We start from the raw sequence: 19,554 nt of genomic DNA, 5'->3' as shown, positions 1-19,554 counted from the left end.
TTTATAATCCTCGTGTAACGTTCGACAAAACGAATGACTGATCGAAGAATTTTAGTTTTGAATAATACACAAAATTCTGCCACTCAACTGTGATGTAAATAGTATTGCAGAATATTTTACTGTTAAACTAAAATATTTGTGCGATAGTTCATAAGATCAGAAAAAAAAAACAATGGATAGTTTCATATTTACAATTTAAATTTATTAATCGGTGAATAGTTAATATCGAGCCAACTTTTGTACAGTTAAATTAGAAAGTATTCACTAACTTTGCTATCTTATAAATCATGTTTTACAAAACATCATAGCTGGTTCTGTTACCATGCGTAAAACTGATATCCTATGATAAGAGCTAAACATCAAATCCCATTACTTAGACTTCTTCTTATTCGATGGAGCTGGTAGTCGAAATTTGGCCATTTCAACTTCTGCCTCTGCAAAACTGGTGACATTGTAACAGAAGTACTCAGGATTCTTGTATTCACCACTTTTCGAAGCTTTTGGTCCAACCGCTGCAGCAAAAAAATGTTGACAAAAAAATTAATCTTGAACTTGTTACTACAGATATATTACTTTTAATTGTTTGTAACAACCTGTGACGGTTTGATTTATAGAAACACTTGTTTGTAATTATTCAGCCAAAACATAGATTTTTCATCTTCTCTTGAGCTATCAGTTAGATGTTGAATCAAGATCTAAATAAATCCTTGATCTTTTAACTATTATCATCACTATTATGACGACTAATTATTTTTTTACTGAATATGAAAATGATAATATAAATAATATCGAACATAGTGAACTTACGATTATTTGGAATATCTACACAGTTCTTGCTAAGACCAGGTACATTGCCCGCAGATTTCGATGAGTTGCTACCGCTCGGAGACCCAGCCTGCGGACTGTATGAACGAACCAGAATTGTTCGCTGAACTTTCTGTAGGAGGAAAAAAGCAATTGAATGAGATATGCATACAGCTTTGAGACTTTGATTTTGAGGCTGAGCTTTACCAACAAAATTGAACCAAGACAAATGCTATGATAGTTGTAAAAAATCGCGCTAGTGTTAAATTTCTGATCATCAACCAAGAAAGTTCATTTCTAGTTTGAAATCAAGCGTCGCAGACTTCACATACTTGCATAAATTTCAAAGCGTCATCAATATTTTTGAAAAATTGTTAAAACTCAATAGATATGCGATCTTTACAAAATTCTCTGACCAAATATTGCAGTTATATTTTTGGAAATAATATTTGAGGTTAGAAATACATACGCAGTCACAATTGACATAATAATTCTATTTACAAATTAATTAAAAGGTGTACGATTTCGGTGTGTGTCTACCTGAATTGTAGATTTTCCGAAAATCCGCATCATTTTGACAAGAATCTTTCGTTGAAGTAAACCTCTCGTACGTCAAAAGTACTCGTTTAGCTCGTTACACAATTCGGAAAGTGAACAGAGTTCAACGGATTGACTAAGAGACAGATGGCAGCACTGTTCGTCGTACTGCGTTACCATAGCAACGATCAGAGTAATGTAGTGACAGTCAACGCAGTGAAGGTAGTCACGTCAGAGATCGGTAATCGAAATGCAGTTTGTCCGTGTTTTGTCAATTTCTGTTATCTTGCCTTGTAGTTGTTATAAAAAAAACTTTTCGTTATCGGTGAATAAATATCGGTATTTCACGAGTACATCTCATATGCTATAACCGTGTAAAAATAAAACTGAGAAGTTTGCTACAGAACTGCTGAATAAACGGTGGTATAAAATTTTACACAGAATCAGTTCTCTTCACGAAGAGTTTTCTTAACCTCTGAAGTATCAGACCTGGATTCTACAAATATGAACACATGGATTCTGGATTTTATGATCAAAGTGATTGATTATTGTCATTAATTATCGTACCAAAAGAAACAGTTTTGTATTCAAATACGGTTTTCATGCGTTGGTCGAACATTAAAAAAGCGAACGACGACTTCTGAGAATTTGAAACAGAGGACAACACAGGGTGAAGCTTTTGGCGGGATATCGGCGGCCATCTTGCATTATTTCCCGACAACTGTTAACAGGTTTGCACGCGTTCGAGTTTGTCCCGTTGTAAATGCGTAACTTTCGATTCAGTGATTCTTCGAAAATTCTTTTAATCAGTCGGACTGGCAGTGATCAGTGAATGTGCTTTTTTCTTAATCATTCGACGTATAAAATCTGTTAAATTGCGGTAATTGCGGTGTTTTTCGTGCGGTCGAAAGGACTTCATACGATCAGGTATTCATTTCAGTCATACTAAAAGAAAACTATGTTAATTATTGTCGTAACTATGCTGCCTGTATCCGTCAATCGCACTATTATCATCGATACTTTGCAGTATTACAGTTTTTTCGCTGATGTATACAGCACTGCATGGCATTCGCCAGAAATTTTGTTTCGATAACGTTACTTTAATATGGAACTATTCATGCTCCGTGTGAAACCTTTTTTCAATTCATCTGATTAATTGGTCAGTGAGTGATTTGTTAATTTGCGCGATAAATATAATTCTCAACTTTTCCTTTTGATTCAGAGTGTAAACTCTGGAATAGTGAAAGAGAACTCCAACAAGGCACAGGCATCGCTGGTCAGTTGGCAACTGCAGAGTGAGACGTGCAGCGGCTAGGATAAGCTGCAGTTCTAAGTCTTGACGATGACCTGGTTGAGTGAAATGACATCCTAAGGTGCTGGGCGATGGGTAAGCCTTGCATGCCGTTCATTTCTCGACACTTTGCCAGTTCATGTAATATTTCAACACTGGCAGAGTGGGCGTGACACTTTTATCTGTCTTTTCCTCTCTTACTGTAGCTTGAGTGGCGTGGTGGCAACATTATTCATGTCTGCATATTTTAGCTTAGGGTCGTATCATTATTTTTAGAGCTGAAGCTGGCTATGAGAGTTCATAGTCAGAGCTGCCAACATTGATTAAAATATCTAATGATTAAAATTTTCCAGCAACCTAATATTTTCATAGTTAGTCATAGAATTTTACTGAATTTTCTCACTTAAAAGAAGTTAACTAACTTTGAGTGCAAACTTCGGCTGTTAGATTCAGCTTAGTTAGTCGCTAGACATTGATGCACAGTAATACTTTCTTCTAAATAGTAAATGCTAAGATCTTGCTCTTACACTGAAATCCGTACAAGTCTGCATATCATTATTTTTTATCAACACAGTTTGTTCATCACAAATTTTATTCTGTAGTTCACTATATGATTCGATTATTTGATCTCCAAAAACTGTATTGCTTTATACATTATATAAGTAAAATCATTCTTTGAAATTTTTCTTGAAGTCAAAACCTTAAAGATTCGGGAATCAATGTAGGATGTGTAACTAACCGTTTCTATCACTACAGGTACAACAAAACAGTAAGTCATCGAACCACGGTGTGAATGTGGATGAATAATTGTGTTGGTGAGAATGGGAAAATATAGGCTAAATATAGGTGAACAGGCAGGAATAGCTAGAATTTTCGGGGTAGACAGGGAAATGCAGTGTGCAATTGATTTAGACCGTATATGTATGATTGATTATTTCACAGCATCAAGCAATTACAGATATTACAATCTCCAGAGTTCAGATAAAACAAAATTTCTATATCCCATAATTAAAATACAATCCTCTTTTCCTGTTAGTGATAAATAAAATACAGTTTAGAATTGATATTTGACGAGATAATCCTTCATCTATCGAAAAAAAAAATCTGCAATTGCTTGAATGGGTGAGATGCGTTTTGGCATCTTCGCACTAGCGTGGGGTGCGAAGGAGCCCAGCGCTGCACCCGAAGAGACATTGCAAAGAAGAGGATCGCCGGCCACCACGTCACAAAACCTACTTTTGCTTTGTTCTTTCTTTTTTCTTCTTTCTATCCATAATAATGATATTAGAGCACTTGAAAAATGGAAAATATTCCTAATTTTTTTATATTTTGTCAGTGAATAAATTGAAATTTTCACACATGTTTCAAATCTGTTTATTCATAGGATTGGTAAAACTGAAACTCCACTTTACAATTACTCCAAATTTTTGTTCAACAATCTTGTGTAATGTATGCATATTTCAAAAATGTGTTTAATAATTTTTTACCGTCATTTGCGGTTCGATGTTATAAATATACTTTCGAATGAAAGTATGAAATCAACGATTCAAGTTCTATTATATTTCAGTGATTCGGGTATACTTTTTTCGAATTTCACTGTACTTTACACGTAAACTTGATACCCTGCGGTTCCCTGACCGAATGAACATTTTCCCCCACAACGTTGCTCTTCTTAACGTTTATTATATCGTGGCCGTTTTATTTCTGATACTGCGATTGCGTTCCGAAATTTGCTGGTAGCGCTAAAACTCCCTAGCGCAGAGGCACAGCTACTTACAAATTCGACTGTGCAGGGATAAAAAAAAATGTCGACACTGGGTTAATTTCAGAACGCACCCCAGACCTTTGTTACTGGACAAAATGAAACCGGAACTGACTGTATCAACCGTTGAATAGTCTAAATAGTTGGTATCGCTGCGCAAACGGCTCAAACTCATACTACGGCTCAAACCCGAGGTTGAACCTGTTGCGACTTGTTTGCGTCAACTGCCAAACTGCGAAAGCGGTAAACGAAGTTGTCTTCTTTTCCTATATCTTCACAATTTTTCACTATTGGCGTGAAATAAAATGACGGAAGAAGACAGTCTCCAATTGCACATTGACAATGAACCGGAATCTGATGAATCGAAAATAATTTATTCCTTTCGAGATGGGGTTATATTTATCATCGATGCTACGAAGGAGATGTTCGAAGTTGATCCGGAAGCGGAAAAATCGTATTTTTCGCAGTGTCTTGAGGTAAGTAAGTTTATATTTAAAATAATTATTAAACCAGTTCATAATTTTTTTTTTTTAGAAATTGTCTGAGCCAGTGGAAAATGTATCTTGTCGTATTTCCAAGCTCGGAATCATCGAATCTATCCATTTACATTTATTTATTCTTGCAGGCATACAAAAATATATTAGCAGAAAAATTGTCGTGGAACAAAACCGATTGGATGGGTATTATATTGATGGGTACAAATAAATGGGACCAGGATCCAGAAATCAAACATGTTTTCACCTGGCTAACTTTCGAGGAAGTTTCTATAGATCAAATGACAGAGATAGATAAAGCTTGTAAGCAATTTATTTCCTTTACACTATTATTATTTTTTATTACAATTTGTTTCACCGTTTATCAGAATTTTGATCAGTAAAACTAATCTGTTGAACCCATGATAACTTGAATAAGATTCTAATAATCACAATTCGTTTAGTAAAAATAACTCTGTCGCTGTTTGGAATCCATCTAAAAATTTGGCAAAGTTGGAGAAATTATGTAAAATTATTGTTTCAGTATTAGATGTGGATAAGTTTCACGACGATATAGGCTCTTCATCAGAATACCCGCTACACGACGCATTGTGGTATGCTACTCGATGTTTTAATGCAGTCAAAATTCAAATGCCATTCCGGCATATTGTACTGCTTACACGTTCGGATAATCCGCACGCAGATGATCCGAAGGAAAAGCACCGTATCAGGTTAAAAGCAAACGATTGTTCTCATCTGAATATACGCCTATCGGTCGTTGGATTGGGAAAGGAATGGAATCCGTCGCATTTTTTTGACGAATTAGAAGTACACTCTGGGAAATTTGACAAAGCTGAAGACTACGAAAGAACATTATTGACTGATTTGGAGGAGGAAGTTAAACACGCATCCAGAATTACTTCTAAACTTCAGTGGTCTCTTGGAAATGGCATCAAATTAGGAGTTTCTGTCAGCACTATCACGGCGTATGTTGCAGTTTATTCCTTGTTTTTGGAAATAGCATTTTTCATGGTTTTAATGACTCGGAGTTGCGATACGATTGATTGAGAGTCAAAATTTAGCATCTGTACATGCTTTTGTATCACAAACCAATATATTGTTTACTTACGGTGAGCAGAAGATGTACCTTCATTTAACCAAAGCATACGGGAAATTAATTATCAATTAATTATTGAAGAATTTTATTACAGGAAAACGAAATTTCCCAAGCAAATAAAACTGAATAAAGCTAATAATGAGCCATTGGATGCATATTCTTATTACAGAAAAGCTGAGGCAGGTTACTCAGAGGTATGCAATATTTTATATTTCACTTAAATACCCTGAAGCATAAAATGAACCAATTTAGCAGAACTATAGTTTCGAGATAATAATGTTCTATTATTTCCGCATTATTTGAAAGCGATTTGAAAGATATCTGGAGCGAAGTGAATGTTTTTCTTATTAAATTCTGAACTAAGATCTGTCATTTCTTTTCGCTAATTGGTGTATCAAATCTTTTTCTTCAAACCTCGATTTGCTTAGGACGAGGAAGATGCAGACGAAAATGAAGAGTCTATCGGAGAGAAAGTAGTTCTTTCTGAAAATGTCTACAATTGCCAAGAGTTTGGCGGACGAGTTATCAAATTTACAATGAAAGAATCGACGAAATTGAGTAATTCACGTGAAACAGGGATCACTTTGCTTGGTTTTAAACCGATTAGTAAATTGGATTTGTTACTCCATTTAGAAGCACCAAAATTTATCACCTACAACGAATCGCAGCTCCAAGGTAAGCAATAACACCTTACTTGACTAGCCACTGACACCATTTAACAAATTCATTACTAATTCACCAAATTTCAGGCAGCAAATCTTTGTTTGCTGCATTATTGAAGCAGTGCGACGCCAAAAATGTAATGGCTATTTGTCTGGTAACATTACGTAGCCGATCGCCTTCGTTTTTGTATGCGTTGATCCCGAACATCACATTCGCCGGATTTTATGCGTACAAATTACCATTTACAGGTTTGAATTTAGTATAAATTTTTGTGGCTTATTTGATGACATTTCGACTGAATTAATTTAAAAATTGGAATTGAAATCTTACCTTTCAGAGAATATACGAGATTTTTCTTCTATCCTGTCCCAGTATTACTATAATGAAACAGACAATAAATGTCCCATAAACAATGAAACTGTGGATGTTTGTTTTAAATTTATCAAAAAAACATGCATAAAATACGATCCTATGATGTTTAAAAATCCTAAGCTGCACTCAGAATTGGCTCACATTGAATCATTGGCTATGGATAAAGAATCCTGCGAGGTTCCGTTTGATACCACGAGTGAGTAAATTATAGTTATCACGCGCCTACGACTTTTCATTGAATTTAACTACCTGCAGAATTTGGAAATTTTTACATCTCGTTTTCCGTTCTAGTACCCGACATAGAAGCTGCTAGTGCTCGGTTGGGTAAATTTAGAGATCTTTTTGAACAAGCTGTGCGTATTCATGACGATACTCAAAATATTAAGAGGTCTGCGGAATCCTCATCAAACGTATCTAACAAGATTCGCAAGGTCGATGAGACGTTAAATATCGAAGATCTTGTACGAACTAGAAGAGTAAGCAAATTTTCTTTACGCAAGCTGTTGCTCTGAACATTCTACACGCATACATTTTTCTTCGCTTCGGAAAACTGTTCTGTAAATTGATTGTTCCTAATAAGTATTATGATATATTTGTAGGTGGAAAATTGTACAGTAATGCAATTGAAAAACTACTTGAAGAGCGTTGGTCAAAGTTCAGTTGGTAAAAAGAATGACTTAGTGGATAAGGTGTACAGTTTATTCTAGACAACGTAAAGGTGATAACAAATACTTTTCTTCTGTATTCTTTTTTCTCTTATCTTGAAGAAATATATTTTGGTAATGATGTACAGCATTTTTAATGAAGAAAATCCCTTGCATTATCCGTCATTTTTATAAAATCACTTGAGCTGACTTTTGGGAGCGCAGAAATTACGATAGTAATTTATATTTCATTCTATAATAACTTGATCCAGTTTAACAGCTGTATCGAACATTTGAATTATCGCATTTGTGCTGGCGTCACCTCCGATAGAATACATGGCATTACGAAATTCACTGCTTTCCATGTTCTGAGAAATCTTAAGTAACTGTTGTATTTCTTTTTCAGTAACCATTGCGTATGGTAAAAAAAAAAGTCCATGAATCAAACCAAAGACACCGAATTGGTGAAATTCTTCTAAAATTGAATCCAGCGATGGCAATACCAAAGACTTCGGATTGGAGTTGTTTCTTTTTGTTTCCGATATCAAAACTTCTTTCATAGTTGATACCAAAGAGGCATGATACTTCTTTATCAGTTCCGTGAAAGAATGTTCGCGTATTTCTCTATCCGCATTCATGTAAATGAAATGTGACAAGTCGAGAGCTAGCGATCCAAAACGTAGATACTGATAGTCAATCGCAATTGCGCTCACTGGTCTTTCATTTTCATCGTACTTGAAGAGAATGTTATTTCGAAAGTAATCACCGTGACATACGACACTCAATTTGGATGTCCTGCTTTTCGCTATAAGTGATTCTATGTCCTCTGCGATATTCTCTATGTTTCTTTCCAGTATTTTCATTGCCTTGTAGGTTTGCGAATTTTCTTCATATTTTGCATTGTTGAAAAGTCGTTCTTTTATACACTCGGCAATAAGTTTACGAACTATGGAACCTGATTTTTCAGTCCAGGTACATTCTTTTAGTCCAGGCAGTATTTGGTTATTAAATTCTTCCGGGTTCAGCTCTTTACTAATCAAAGACAGTGCGTGCCATCTGCAATAAATGAGATTGAACTTTTTAAATATTGTACATTACATAAAATATCCAACGATCAGTATTTACAGTAATCTTTGTCTTACCGTTCACCGATCAAGTAAACAGCGTTACATTAATGTAATATAATTCGATCGAGTAATGCCATACTTACAGGGTTTCTTAATTTGTTTTACTTTAGAAAATGAGTTGTATAACGTTTTTTTTTTCTCACCTTCCCAAGTGTTCTATCGCACTTACACAGTGTTCGAGATCAAGAAATTTTTGCTGCGTTAATTTATACCCTTCTTTTGTCAGATTCTCAAGAATCACGATACCATCCGCTGGATCCATACTTTCTTTCGACTTAACGTTTTTCAACACAGCGTAAGGACAATCTGGGAATAACTTGAAATTTCCATGGTCAATCAGTTTCTTGAATATTGGACAGATGGTACGGTAAAGATGAGTTTCATTGGAAAATTGAATCCAACTCTCCATGTATTTTTGCCTTATGGGATCGTCTTTCATACATTTTACGATCAGGGAGTAAATTTCTTCAGTCAAAATTCCATCTTTTTCGACCAGGATACTCAAGTTTAAATCAAGTAAATTTGCGGAGAAACCGTGTACATCCGATTCCAATGGCAGCAACTCAAAGTTGACAAGTTTATAATCGGTCTTTTCATAGTATGTAAAAATTTCTGGCACTACTGCGACGCGAATGTATTCTTCCATGATACTCTCAGTTTAACACTACGCACTCTGAAAGAGCTTATTGTAAGCTAAATCATCGACACGTCTTTCGATCTCGTTTGGAACACTTGTCGTCACATAATGATGTTTATGGAACAATTATGAGCCAACTGTATCCATTGTTATTTCAGGTGAGGAGACGAGGCAAGTCAGGTGAAATCAGCCGGTTCTTTGTGCGTTTGAAACAAAGTTCTTTGAATCGTAATAATTACTAGGGCTGTTCTTGTGAATCAGATATAAGTTGCATATTGTATAGATAAATAGTAACATAACCGATGAACTTGCAAACCTTGCAAAAGTTCTTGGTTCACATTTGACCAGAGTGTTGAGAAAGTAAACGATCTTATTGAAAATATTTTTCTACGAGATACAAAGTATTCGATGTAAATATACCTGAAAAAATATCTCTTTTGACAACTAAGTGAAAAATGACTCGTTTTTATTTTTTCAAACGTACCATGAATTTTAAATTGAAGAAAATAATGTGAATTTCGATCGCTTTTTTCTTAATCCTTTGCGTTATATTGGAGAGTATTTTTTCCACTTATTTTATATCCATTTTTCGTATATTTAGAGAACTATACAACATATTTCTTTGCGGTTTTTTTGTTATTTTCGATAATTTACTAATAAGTGTTTAATACTCGAGACTAATTATTGCGATATAATGTAAATTATTATTGTTAGAAACAAATTGATTGAAAAATATCGTGAAAATTGAAGGAAGGAAGGAAGGAAGGAATAATTCATTTTCGAGAAAGTTACCTCTCTACACATATACATGGTTTACATAAATTATAAATTTTTTGGGGTTGCTGATTACGAATCTGAAATTAGATTTTGAAAATTCAGTATGGCGAATCCAATCAGCGGCCCCAAAAACTCTCGAATAGAGTTTTTTGACCGTATTCAATCAAATTTGAAATTTTCGCAACATTCATGTAATGTCGGTAAAAAATGTCCTCAAAATGAGATGTCGATGTTCTTCGTAATCGAAAATCAGATCATCTGCCATTTTGTCATTTTACCATCAAGTCTTATCGGACTGGACTCAAAGAGTGTGTTTCATGAGTGCCGATTGGCATCATACCGGATAGTTGAATCCTTTTGGTGCAACTGTGAAAATTTTCCCAATTTTGACCTGTAAATTTTTTTTCAGGATTTTCAAAAAGTCAAAAGTTGCTCCTGCATTGCCAAATTAAGGCATCAATTGCCTAAGATTCATGCCAATCGCTTGAGCGGGATAGGAGTTTTGGCTCGCTGCGTGTTTGAGGTGTAAAACGCGACTTTATAAGCACCTGGCCGAAGATTCGTAGATCAACCAATATAATGTAGTGCTTGATAGTAAATACAGCACTCTGTAAACATAGATTTGAAATGGTTACCGATACAAGTGAAGTGAGAACTCATTAAACCTCTTAAAACTTAAAATTTCTTTTATTTTCGAAATCATATACAATATTCTGAAATTAAAATAGAGAAAGGTGCGTTACAAATTTCATAGCACAGAATATTCTGTTTCTTCTGTTGTTAGAATGCCAGCAACTGGACTTTTTCTGCCCTGTGAATCCGTTATATGTTCACTCTATGCAATGCCACGGCCGTGTCGAAAATTTCAAGCACCGCATTTGTCCCAGCTTCACCTCCAATAGCCCATACAGCGTTTGAAAATTCTGCACCCATTCTGTTGCCCGTTTGCCCAGCCTTGTTTATGTTGGCAAATTCCTCTTCGGTTCCCATCCTCCATGGGACAAAAAATAGTCCATAAATCAAGCCGTAGGCACCGTACTGGCGATAATCTTCTAAAATAGAATCCAGCGATGGGAGTACAGTGGATATATCGGTGGACAGTTTGTTGTGTGTCAGAATTTCGCTCATCGTTGACACTAAAGATGCGTGATACTTTTTCATCAAGTCGAGGAAATATTTTTCTCGTATTTCGTGACTGGTATTCAGATAAATAAAGTGTGACAAGTCGAAAGCTGGTGATGCGAAACGTGTCTGCTGGTAATCAACTGGAATTACGCTTATCGGTGTTCCATTTTTATCATACTTGAAAAGTAGATTATTTTGAGTGTAATCACCGTGGCACAAAACGCTCAATTTTGACTTTCTGCTACTCATAATGAGCTTCTCTACATATTGTAAAAGATTCTCGTTTTCCTTCTCCAGTGTTTTCATTGCTTCGTAAGTCTTTGAATTTGTTGGATAATTTGCATACTTGAAAAGTCTTTTCATACATATGGTTATCGTTTCGCGGACTTGGACACCTGCTTTCCTGCTCCAGGTACATTCTTCAAGTCCAGTTAATACTTCTTGATGAAATTGTTCCGAATTTAGCTCTTTAATGGCTAAAGACAATGCGTGCCATCTGTGAAAAGTGGGATCAAATTTTTTTTAAATTCCGTCCTGTTTGAAATCGATAACAATAAATGCTATGCTACTGAATTATGCGCTATGAAACTATTCATTGTAAAACAAAGGGGATTGTTTTGCCAAGTCTGCGGAAAATTGTAGATATTTTTATGAAAATTCAATTTGAGAATTTCTTTCCGCAGTTTTACTCCAATTAAATATTAAAGATTCAATTTCATACCTTCCCAATTGTTCCACTGCAACGACACAATGTTCCATATCCAGATTTTTCCCCGGCACCACCTTGTATCCTTCTTTCACCAAATTTTCCACGACGATGATACCATCTAGGGGGTTCAGTTTCTCTTTTGATCTCACGTCTTTGATTACAGCGTAAGGAACGTCTGGTACGAACTTAAAATTTTTTTGAAACAGCAGTTTCTTGAATATTGGAACCACGACATTGTAAAGGTGAGCTTCGTTGGTGAATAGTATGCGATTCTCGGATAGCTTTTGTCTTTCCAAGTCATCTAATATAGTTTTGAGCACAAAAGAATAATCATTTCCCGAAATACTTAAATTCAAATCATACAAACTTGAGTTGAAATTATTTATCTCTCCTTGCAGAGATCGCAGCTCGTATTTGTCAAGTTTGCTATCAGTTTTTTTATAGTACTTTAATATTTCTGGTACAACTTCAACGCGAATGTATTCTTCCATGATATTATCGTTGTTCGATACCTGACGTTTGACTGACAAAGTAACGCTTTAGATCTGCTACTTTGTATTTAAATATCCGCAAATATACGGTGTCCATACCTGCTGAATCCCTTTCCGCTATTAAGAAAACAACATTACATATTCAACTGTGTATCCTGATAGGAGATCAAATGTGTTTCCTGATAAGAGATGAGACATTTCTTACTGTATTTTGTTAACCTTGAGTATCTCGGCCGCAAGAATTACAAAACAACTGCAATAATGTTTGTTAATTACGATCGGCGAACAAACACTGGATTATATAATCAATAGAACCTCCGCTGTTGGTATTTCGGTTGCTTATTCAGAGTGAATTCGTCAATGATATTCTAAAAGGCTAATGCAAGCAATAATATTGTTAATATTTTGCCGAGTTTACTTATACCATGAGTCACTGTTTAGACAGGTGAAAAAATACATTTTTTAGACATCCGTTCTCTTTCTACGACACGTGTTACATTCAATTGTCATTGGGTTAGCCAAGTTTTTAGAATATTCCTAATTTCGAAGATGAACCAGTATTCATTCAGTTTAACACGCAAGAATCATAATAATTTCTTCTTTACCTCGAATTAACTTATTGCATATTGCAATTGCAGGGCGGATTCGTTTAAAAAAAAACACAAAATTTAATTTGGTTTTAACTTCGTTTCAAAACTTAATGATAAAAGTAATTTGTGTGAATACTTGTTCAAATTTTATCCGTTTAAATTCTGGGGATCACACAACACGCCATTAAAACATCGAGTGTCATTTATTTCAAGAAACTTTATCCTTCTCACACACATTCACATGGTCAATTAATATATTTGAATATTTTTTCGAGATCATAATAATAATGGTAATAATAATAACTACAACAATAAAAATAATAATATCATCAATCTCAATAATATTAATAATAGCGTGTACATAGCGCAGAGATGTCGATTGCATTATTTTGATACAGAAATGTTTTGTAATTATTCATTATTAAATTACTCATATAGATTTAAATTCGAAAGTGAAAATGATTACATCACATAACAATACAAATAAAAGGGAACAAGCTATCGAAGCAATTGTAGGAGTTTGGAATGTGCTATGGAATGTTTTTGCGCAAGTTCTATAAAACTAATTACAAATGGGGCTTTTCATTTGTTATCACCCACGTTTGATCTTGACTCAAGTTCAAGCATGGGCCATAATGGATGGAAAGTCCCAAATACAGCAACGCAATTCTTGAAATTAAACAAATACAGTGTCAGACGTTTAAATGTAAATACTGATTAAAGATCAGTGGAGTTTCGTTGATCCTTTGGAAATTCGAGATATAATTTGTTAAATTCAAACGTAACGATATTTACAGTGAATAGATATACATAAAATACTATAAAAGGCGGTAGAACTTGTAATTAGATAGTACATTTACTTGAAGGCCAGCATTATTCAACATAAAAGCCCAACATTCCAATTAGCGTGTTGTTGTCGCTTTGAGATACAGTGAATTTTGTTACAATTCTTCTCTGTTGGGAAGCGTCTGTAAATCTCTGACACTGCCAACGAATATCGGAATTCTACTCGGCTTATGATTGATAGCGAACATGAATGGTCTGTTGACATCGAAGATTTCCGGCCGAGTCACGCTTCTCTTGCATACTACTCTAACGGCTGTAGAATAAAAAATATTGTATATGTCAATAATTTCACTTGGACAAGTGTTGAGACCCAAGTTTTCTAAAAATGTTACTAAATTCCAAATTAAACGTGTGTATAAAAATGAAAATCGAAATACAGGCATAAAGAAAAAAATAAAAATAAAATAGATGACTATATCAAAAAAAAGTTGCATTCTGATTTTTATAGCAATTTTGAAATTTGAGACTCGAATCCATTCCAGATTGATTGGCAATTACTGTAAAGAACGTACCGGTAGCTGCGGCAGCTTCAGATCCTTCCTCGTTGACTTCAATAAATGCTTTCTGAATGACCTGGCCAACCTTTAATGGGCTTTGCGAAATCCCACTCAAGTCTGCAAAATCGGTAAACATCTGCTTTATCCCCATCTGAAATGATAAGCAATAAAATTTTGTTATTGATATGATTTTCGATACGATGATCGATGTGATTTTCAGTGGCACGAAAATAAAACATATGTAGGAAGAAATTCTGGGAGTCATTCCGGTGTTTTGGAGTCATTAGCTTTGAAAATTTTGGCAATAAAATTTTGAAAATGTTTCATCACCTTGATCGCTATGTTTAATTCTTTGTCAATCAGTAATAGAATGTGACAACGATAGATCAGAAATAACAAGAAAAAGTTATAACAAATTGTTTTGGCCAAAGGCTTATTGCCGAGACTTGAATTATTGTACCAATCAACTACGGACTCACCTCTTGTAGAATTTCTTCAAGATTTATCGTGGATTCAACTTTGAACTTAGGTAAGTATAACTCTACTTTGCGAGATCTCCAATTAGTACTTGCTATAGTTCCTGGATTGAAATTTTCTTCCAAATTCTGTAGTTCGTCAATTTCGTTCGGCAGTATAATGAGCATACTGAAATCTTTGTTCTGAAAGAAATATGATGTCAATATAAAAAAATCTGTGGTCATTATGCAGTCCAAGTGGCGGGCTTTTAGCATCGAAGACTCACTGAGTATGGAAGTTGAATCGCTCTGGCATTCAATTCTTCTAACTCTGCGTAAGCATAATCGGACTTTCTATACATTGTGGGAATGTGTCTTTTAGTATCTTTCGTTATATAAAATGGTCTATTCTCTGTATATTCGGTGTCAAATTTTTGCTCCCAGTTCCCTTTGAAGTACACAGCGTTTATCATTATTATTTTAGTCCATTCATTCACTGCATCTGATGGAAAATGCGATTTTTATATACATGTTCAAAGTTTTTAAACTTAAGTGTACGAAGAATTGAGTTTTTGTCATCAATTCGATGCATGATAACTCTTGAATATTGAAATTTCAAAGGAAAGAGTCGAATATTTTCGAATTGATTTCAGTTCTGTAACACCGGCCAATTCTTTACTGGAATCGAGCAACCGCATCAAATTACCTGGAGACAATAAGTTCTTGATTCTGTTGTTTGTTTGATTTTTAACCCAAGAATTTATCTGTCGAGTGGACTCCACGCTGTTCTTGAAATCAACCCTCGGTGTATCCGAATCGAAGTATTCCGAACTCATGGACAAAAATTCTGGTATCAGTGTTATACCCTCCTGAATATAAATTGTGTTTGCCAAACTGATTTCGAGCCCTGTAACATTCTGGAAAGAAAAATAATAAAAAATATTAACATCGTATACTAAACTTAGAAAATTTTAGGCAAGAAAGTGTGCAATTAGTATTTGTGGTGAAGAATATTTGAATAATGAATTGTGATCAATAGTACTTTATGGATTTAATGTTTTTTTTTTTTGTTTTATCTTTCAAATATTAAGGAGTCACGGAAGAATTACATTCAACGATTGTGAAAGGGACTTGAATCCATTCTGGGTCAGAGAGTCATCGCCGAGTAGATAAAGAGCGCTTCTCAATTCCTCTTCAGTTTTTCCTCGTGTTCCGTACGCCAATAAAGATAGAATCATGTGAGCGCTTAGCGGAGAACAAACAGTATTTCCTCCAACTTTGGGTGCGACGTTCTGAAATATTGATAAACTTGTTTAAAACTTGATGAATTTCTAGCTGTTTGAAAACTGAACATCAGTCGTCATTTTTATTTCAATTTTAGAACGCACCGATTCACACTATTCTTTAACAAGATTCTGCATTCAAAGTTCGATTATTATTCCACAAAATTTACAAAGCTGAACAAATTGTGTACAAGAATATCAACTTACCGCATAAAATTTAGCGGTAAATTTATCGTTCGATTTGGACATCTGGTAAAATACATTCTCTTGGTCCTCCTTGTCAGATGCCATCTCAACGAACTGCGAAGACATTACATTACAGATACAGTTGATAAATAAAAGGGTTGAAGCAATGAAACCGAGCATTAGCATTGTCATAAAAGTGTATCTTATAATTATGATCGATCATTGGTCTTCCCGTGCGGCCTGTTTCTGTTGTTTTGATTACCAACAATTTTCAGGTTAGGTCAGCCCGGTTTGCTCCAAGTTTTCAGGTTATAATCACGCTGCTAATAGTCAATAAAAGACTTGAAGCCATAAAACTTAGCATTGGCATTGTAATCAAAATCTGTTTTGTTCGTTTGGTTGATCATCGGCCAACCTACGCGACACGCTTTATCTCTCTTTTTCAAACATCAATAATTTTCAGGTTAGGTTCGATCCGCTCTAAGTTTTTAGGTTAGAATCGTGCTGCTCAGTGAGGCAAGCTATGTACGGGCAAGCCCGCTGAACTATAATTGACGGTTGTCAAGTTGACAGACGTCATTCTTTAAATAAACTTACAATCGTGATTTGACAGAATCGTGACTTTGGGTTTGTCTCCGTGCTCGATACGAATTCAAGGTGCGGTGAAATTACCTTTTTTTTTACAAATATATGCGGCGAAACGAATATCTCGAGGGTGTCGATGATTCCTTGGAAGGTTCAAACTCCGGTTGCGAAATATCTTCTTAGACAAATATATCTATTGACAAGTGACCGCAAGGGTCGCCGGTTTCTCGGGAAATTCAATAATTGTAACACTAAACTTTGGACAACGTAATAATGATGGTTTGGAGTTAACACAGGTTTATTAGAGTCGTTATAACAGTTTTTTATGCGCCAACAACGAATTACACTCTTGTAGCTTATGTAAAACAGTTTCCCACTCTTCGACTTACGTATTCGTCTTCGTCATAACATTTCAACACTCCTCTGCTATTCAATACCCATGAAAATAGGTATTCCATTTACAATTACGCAACGAGGCACGTTGTGTACGTGATATTTTTGAAATTATATTAAGTCATGAATAGTCCAAATTCAAGAATTTATTTTTTCAGTCCGCAGGTATGACGAATAGAAAATTTCTTGATTTGAAAAATTGAGAGAATCGCATTAATGTGAAGGAGGCTTTTCCATTTCAAAAACATTGCAGGATCAGGCCTAATTTAGATAATACATCAAGAGAAAAGCTCTGATCCATCTAGAGCGTAAAATTAAACTGGAACAAAATATCGTTTTTTTTTTCTATAAAACAAACTAAAACTTTCGATAATCTTTATCACCGGAATATTCGTCAAAGACTTTCAACATCTTGATCATTATCTCAAGGCAGGTGGACAGTATTCTTCCAGGAATAAAAAAGACACAATGAAATTAATCACACTCAAGGCGATAAACGGTACCATAAAACTATTGGTCAGTTGCAATTTACCGATCTTGATCAATGCGCCGAAGAAATTATTCACTAGAAAAATAGGCAAAGTTTTAACTAACATCGAGCAATCCTTGTCGAAGTAGGGAACTTCGAAGCTTTTGAAGAACCCCGAAAATCCGGCCAAATACGCGGCGAAAATTGGATTGGAGAAGAAAATATTTGTCTGGAAAAGTTCCAGGCTGTTGATTGTACTCGACCCTGTAACTGCAGTCGGTTGTTGATTATCGTGCAAGAGGTCAATCACGACGTTATTGTTATCATCTAACGGATATTCCGTCGTTGTTCTTTCGCCATTAGCCATAAAGTTATCGGCTGCGCTTGGTTTATTGTTCTGTACAACGTAAATTGGGTCAATCTGCGCGGTTTCTTGACTGGGCAGCATTTTTACGGGGTTTTTCAAAATCGTCGCTGATTTTAAGGCCGTTGTAAACGGGCGAGGTCGCCGATAATTTTCACGCTGATATTGCTGCCACAGTAAATACTCCAGGTTAGAAACATCGTGCTGATTATTTCCCAGATTTTTCTGACTGAACTGTTCTAGTTTCTTTTTCTGACGACCCTCGTCTAGTCGGATCGACTGACCATCGTTGGTCGATCTTGTTTCTGGATTGAAGAGAAAACGTGGTACGATCAATTAAAATATCGATCATTAATGTGTATGTTATACTTTTAATTTCTCTAATATTCTCTCAAAATTTATTAACATAGTTTCACGGTCTTGTATAGAACGAAAGGATGTTCAGTAAATTCACGAAAAGTTGATCGAAGAGTTGAATAAACAAAATATTATACTTGCCGTCAAGTCGGTTTCTTGATGTCAATGTGATGTTCTTCGCTTCGAATTCTTCGAGGAGTTGCTTCAGGTTCGATAATGATTCCGAAATATCATTTTTGGTCAGGGGCCAAAGGAGGCAAGGATTCGCCGCAATAAGGAGAATTACAATGATATTTGATATCGGCGAAGTCATATTGATTCGTCGTCTAGCGTATTAGATTATTCAGAGTTTTCACGTAACGTAACTTCACCTAGGAAATACAACGGTAGAATGATACACTGCACTTGAAGCTCCCATTGCTGAGTAGTAGCTGATACACCGTGTCATTTTGATGAGCCAGACTCTCGATTCCAGGTAAAAATTTTTAGCTGACACCGAGTCTCATCTTTACGATACAGAGAAATAATCCTCTTTCTTCTAAGATTATATATTTTTTTTTCTCAACAATTGTGAACATCAGATCGGATGTTTTCCAGGGATTCCAAAAGTTCGATGCGGCAGTTTTTACTTTTTTTACGTCTGTCTATAGTATAAATATATAATTTATTATGTTCAGGCTGGCCAGCGTAATACAATGTATAGGTACAATTTCTTATAAGCTATAACAAATATAATGTAATAAAGAAAAATGTTTAAACTGTTCTGAGCAGATTCTTATGTATATTTATGCAAGGCGTCAATTCGACGAGGGTCTTCAGGATTTTTTATATGGTTGTTCGAACTCTAAAAAGCATTCCCCGTTTTTTCGAGATTTTTCTAACGCTTCAGAGTTCTTTAAAGGATAATATTTTGATAGAGATTTCAAAATTTCTGAAAATTATGACCCAATCAAAATCAATCATTGTATCAATTTTTCAACTATTGAATAATTTTTTTAAT

General features: G+C 35.1%; 6 protein-coding genes across 7 annotated transcripts; 1 reads left to right on the top strand and 5 right to left on the bottom strand.

The window, feature by feature from the left end:
• Positions 1-180: 180 nt before the first annotated feature.
• Positions 181-1,488, bottom strand: LOC124411653. The gene is made up of 3 exons (XM_046890904.1): positions 1,345-1,488; positions 808-937; positions 181-512 (listed from the first exon to the last, which is right to left on the bottom strand). Exons 1-3 carry the CDS (start codon positions 1,375-1,377, stop codon positions 370-372), a joined length of 306 nt encoding a protein of 101 aa, XP_046746860.1. The 5' UTR covers positions 1,378-1,488; the 3' UTR covers positions 181-369.
• Positions 1,489-4,680: 3,192 nt separating this feature from the next.
• LOC124411639 (X-ray repair cross-complementing protein 6) lies at positions 4,681-7,880 on the top strand. The gene is made up of 9 exons (XM_046890880.1): positions 4,681-4,870; positions 5,020-5,191; positions 5,412-5,853; positions 6,079-6,178; positions 6,413-6,659; positions 6,734-6,895; positions 6,985-7,215; positions 7,311-7,495; positions 7,619-7,880. The coding sequence occupies exons 1-9, from the start codon at positions 4,700-4,702 to the stop codon at positions 7,724-7,726; spliced, it is 1,818 nt and encodes a 605-aa protein (XP_046746836.1). The 5' UTR covers positions 4,681-4,699; the 3' UTR covers positions 7,727-7,880.
• Positions 7,881-7,911: 31 nt separating this feature from the next.
• On the bottom strand, positions 7,912-9,451 carry LOC124411643. The gene is made up of 2 exons (XM_046890886.1): positions 8,934-9,451; positions 7,912-8,719 (listed from the first exon to the last, which is right to left on the bottom strand). Exons 1-2 carry the CDS (start codon positions 9,434-9,436, stop codon positions 7,912-7,914), a joined length of 1,311 nt encoding a protein of 436 aa, XP_046746842.1. The 5' UTR covers positions 9,437-9,451.
• Positions 9,452-10,953: 1,502 nt separating this feature from the next.
• Positions 10,954-12,629, bottom strand: LOC124411644. Its single transcript, XM_046890887.1, has 2 exons — positions 12,051-12,629; positions 10,954-11,825 (listed from the first exon to the last, which is right to left on the bottom strand). Exons 1-2 carry the CDS (start codon positions 12,527-12,529, stop codon positions 11,027-11,029), a joined length of 1,278 nt encoding a protein of 425 aa, XP_046746843.1. The 5' UTR covers positions 12,530-12,629; the 3' UTR covers positions 10,954-11,026.
• Positions 12,630-13,868: 1,239 nt separating this feature from the next.
• On the bottom strand, positions 13,869-17,000 carry LOC124411645 (antichymotrypsin-2-like). 2 transcript variants are annotated; one of them, XM_046890890.1, is made up of 8 exons: positions 16,984-17,000; positions 16,408-16,500; positions 16,027-16,209; positions 15,624-15,834; positions 15,205-15,419; positions 14,942-15,121; positions 14,478-14,613; positions 13,869-14,218 (listed from the first exon to the last, which is right to left on the bottom strand). In XM_046890890.1, the coding sequence occupies exons 2-8, from the start codon at positions 16,489-16,491 to the stop codon at positions 14,061-14,063; spliced, it is 1,167 nt and encodes a 388-aa protein (XP_046746846.1). In that variant the 5' UTR covers positions 16,492-16,500; positions 16,984-17,000; the 3' UTR covers positions 13,869-14,060. The 2 variants fall into 2 exon arrangements, with proteins under 2 accessions (XP_046746846.1, XP_046746845.1); XM_046890889.1 differs by lacking the exon at positions 16,984-17,000 and having other exon boundaries at positions 16,408-16,593.
• Positions 17,001-17,783: 783 nt separating this feature from the next.
• LOC124411430 lies at positions 17,784-19,038 on the bottom strand. Its single transcript, XM_046890528.1, has 2 exons — positions 18,677-19,038; positions 17,784-18,501 (listed from the first exon to the last, which is right to left on the bottom strand). The coding sequence occupies exons 1-2, from the start codon at positions 18,865-18,867 to the stop codon at positions 17,784-17,786; spliced, it is 909 nt and encodes a 302-aa protein (XP_046746484.1). The 5' UTR covers positions 18,868-19,038.
• Between the last annotated feature and the right edge of the window lie 516 nt (positions 19,039-19,554).

This window comes from Diprion similis, chromosome 10 (assembly GCF_021155765.1).
Source record: "Diprion similis isolate iyDipSimi1 chromosome 10, iyDipSimi1.1, whole genome shotgun sequence".
In the NCBI taxonomy this organism is placed as follows: Eukaryota; Metazoa; Arthropoda; class Insecta; order Hymenoptera; family Diprionidae; genus Diprion; species Diprion similis.
This window is presented reverse-complemented; position numbering and strand designations above follow the sequence as displayed.

Bases quoted from the DNA above. Each gene is read 5' to 3' on its own strand.
- LOC124411639 (XM_046890880.1), top strand. From the start codon at position 4,700: ATGACGGAAGAAGACAGTCTCCAATTGCACATTGACAATGAACCGGAA. The intron at 6,660-6,733 runs GTAAGCAATAAC...ACCAAATTTCAG, and splicing joins CAACGAATCGCAGCTCCAAG to GCAGCAAATCTTTGTTTGCT. The intron at 6,896-6,984 runs GTTTGAATTTAG...CTTACCTTTCAG, and splicing joins GTACAAATTACCATTTACAG to AGAATATACGAGATTTTTCT.
- LOC124411644 (XM_046890887.1), bottom strand. From the start codon at position 12,529: ATGGAAGAATACATTCGCGTTGAAGTTGTACCAGAAATATTAAAGTAC. The intron at 11,826-12,050 runs GTATGAAATTGA...CACTTTTCACAG, and splicing joins GCAGTGGAACAATTGGGAAG to ATGGCACGCATTGTCTTTAG.
- LOC124411643 (XM_046890886.1), bottom strand. From the start codon at position 9,436: ATGGAAGAATACATTCGCGTCGCAGTAGTGCCAGAAATTTTTACATAC. The intron at 8,720-8,933 runs GTGAGAAAAAAA...CATTTATTGCAG, and splicing joins GCGATAGAACACTTGGGAAG to ATGGCACGCACTGTCTTTGA.
- LOC124411653 (XM_046890904.1), bottom strand. From the start codon at position 1,377: ATGATGCGGATTTTCGGAAAATCTACAATTCAG. The intron at 938-1,344 runs GTAGACACACAC...TTCCTCCTACAG, and splicing joins TCGGAAAATCTACAATTCAG to AAAGTTCAGCGAACAATTCT. The intron at 513-807 runs GTAAGTTCACTA...TTTTTGCTGCAG, and splicing joins TGTAGATATTCCAAATAATC to CGGTTGGACCAAAAGCTTCG.
- LOC124411430 (XM_046890528.1), bottom strand. From the start codon at position 18,867: ATGACTTCGCCGATATCAAATATCATTGTAATTCTCCTTATTGCGGCG. The intron at 18,502-18,676 runs TATTCAACTCTT...CTTCAATCCAGA, and splicing joins GGCAAGTATAATATTTTGTT to AACAAGATCGACCAACGATG.
- LOC124411645 (XM_046890889.1), bottom strand. From the start codon at position 16,578: ATGACAATGCTAATGCTCGGTTTCATTGCTTCAACCCTTTTATTTATC. The intron at 15,835-16,026 runs GTAATTCTTCCG...TTTTCTTTCCAG, and splicing joins CCCTTTCACAATCGTTGAAT to AATGTTACAGGGCTCGAAAT. The intron at 14,614-14,941 runs GTGAGTCCGTAG...TTATCATTTCAG, and splicing joins TTGAAGAAATTCTACAAGAG to ATGGGGATAAAGCAGATGTT.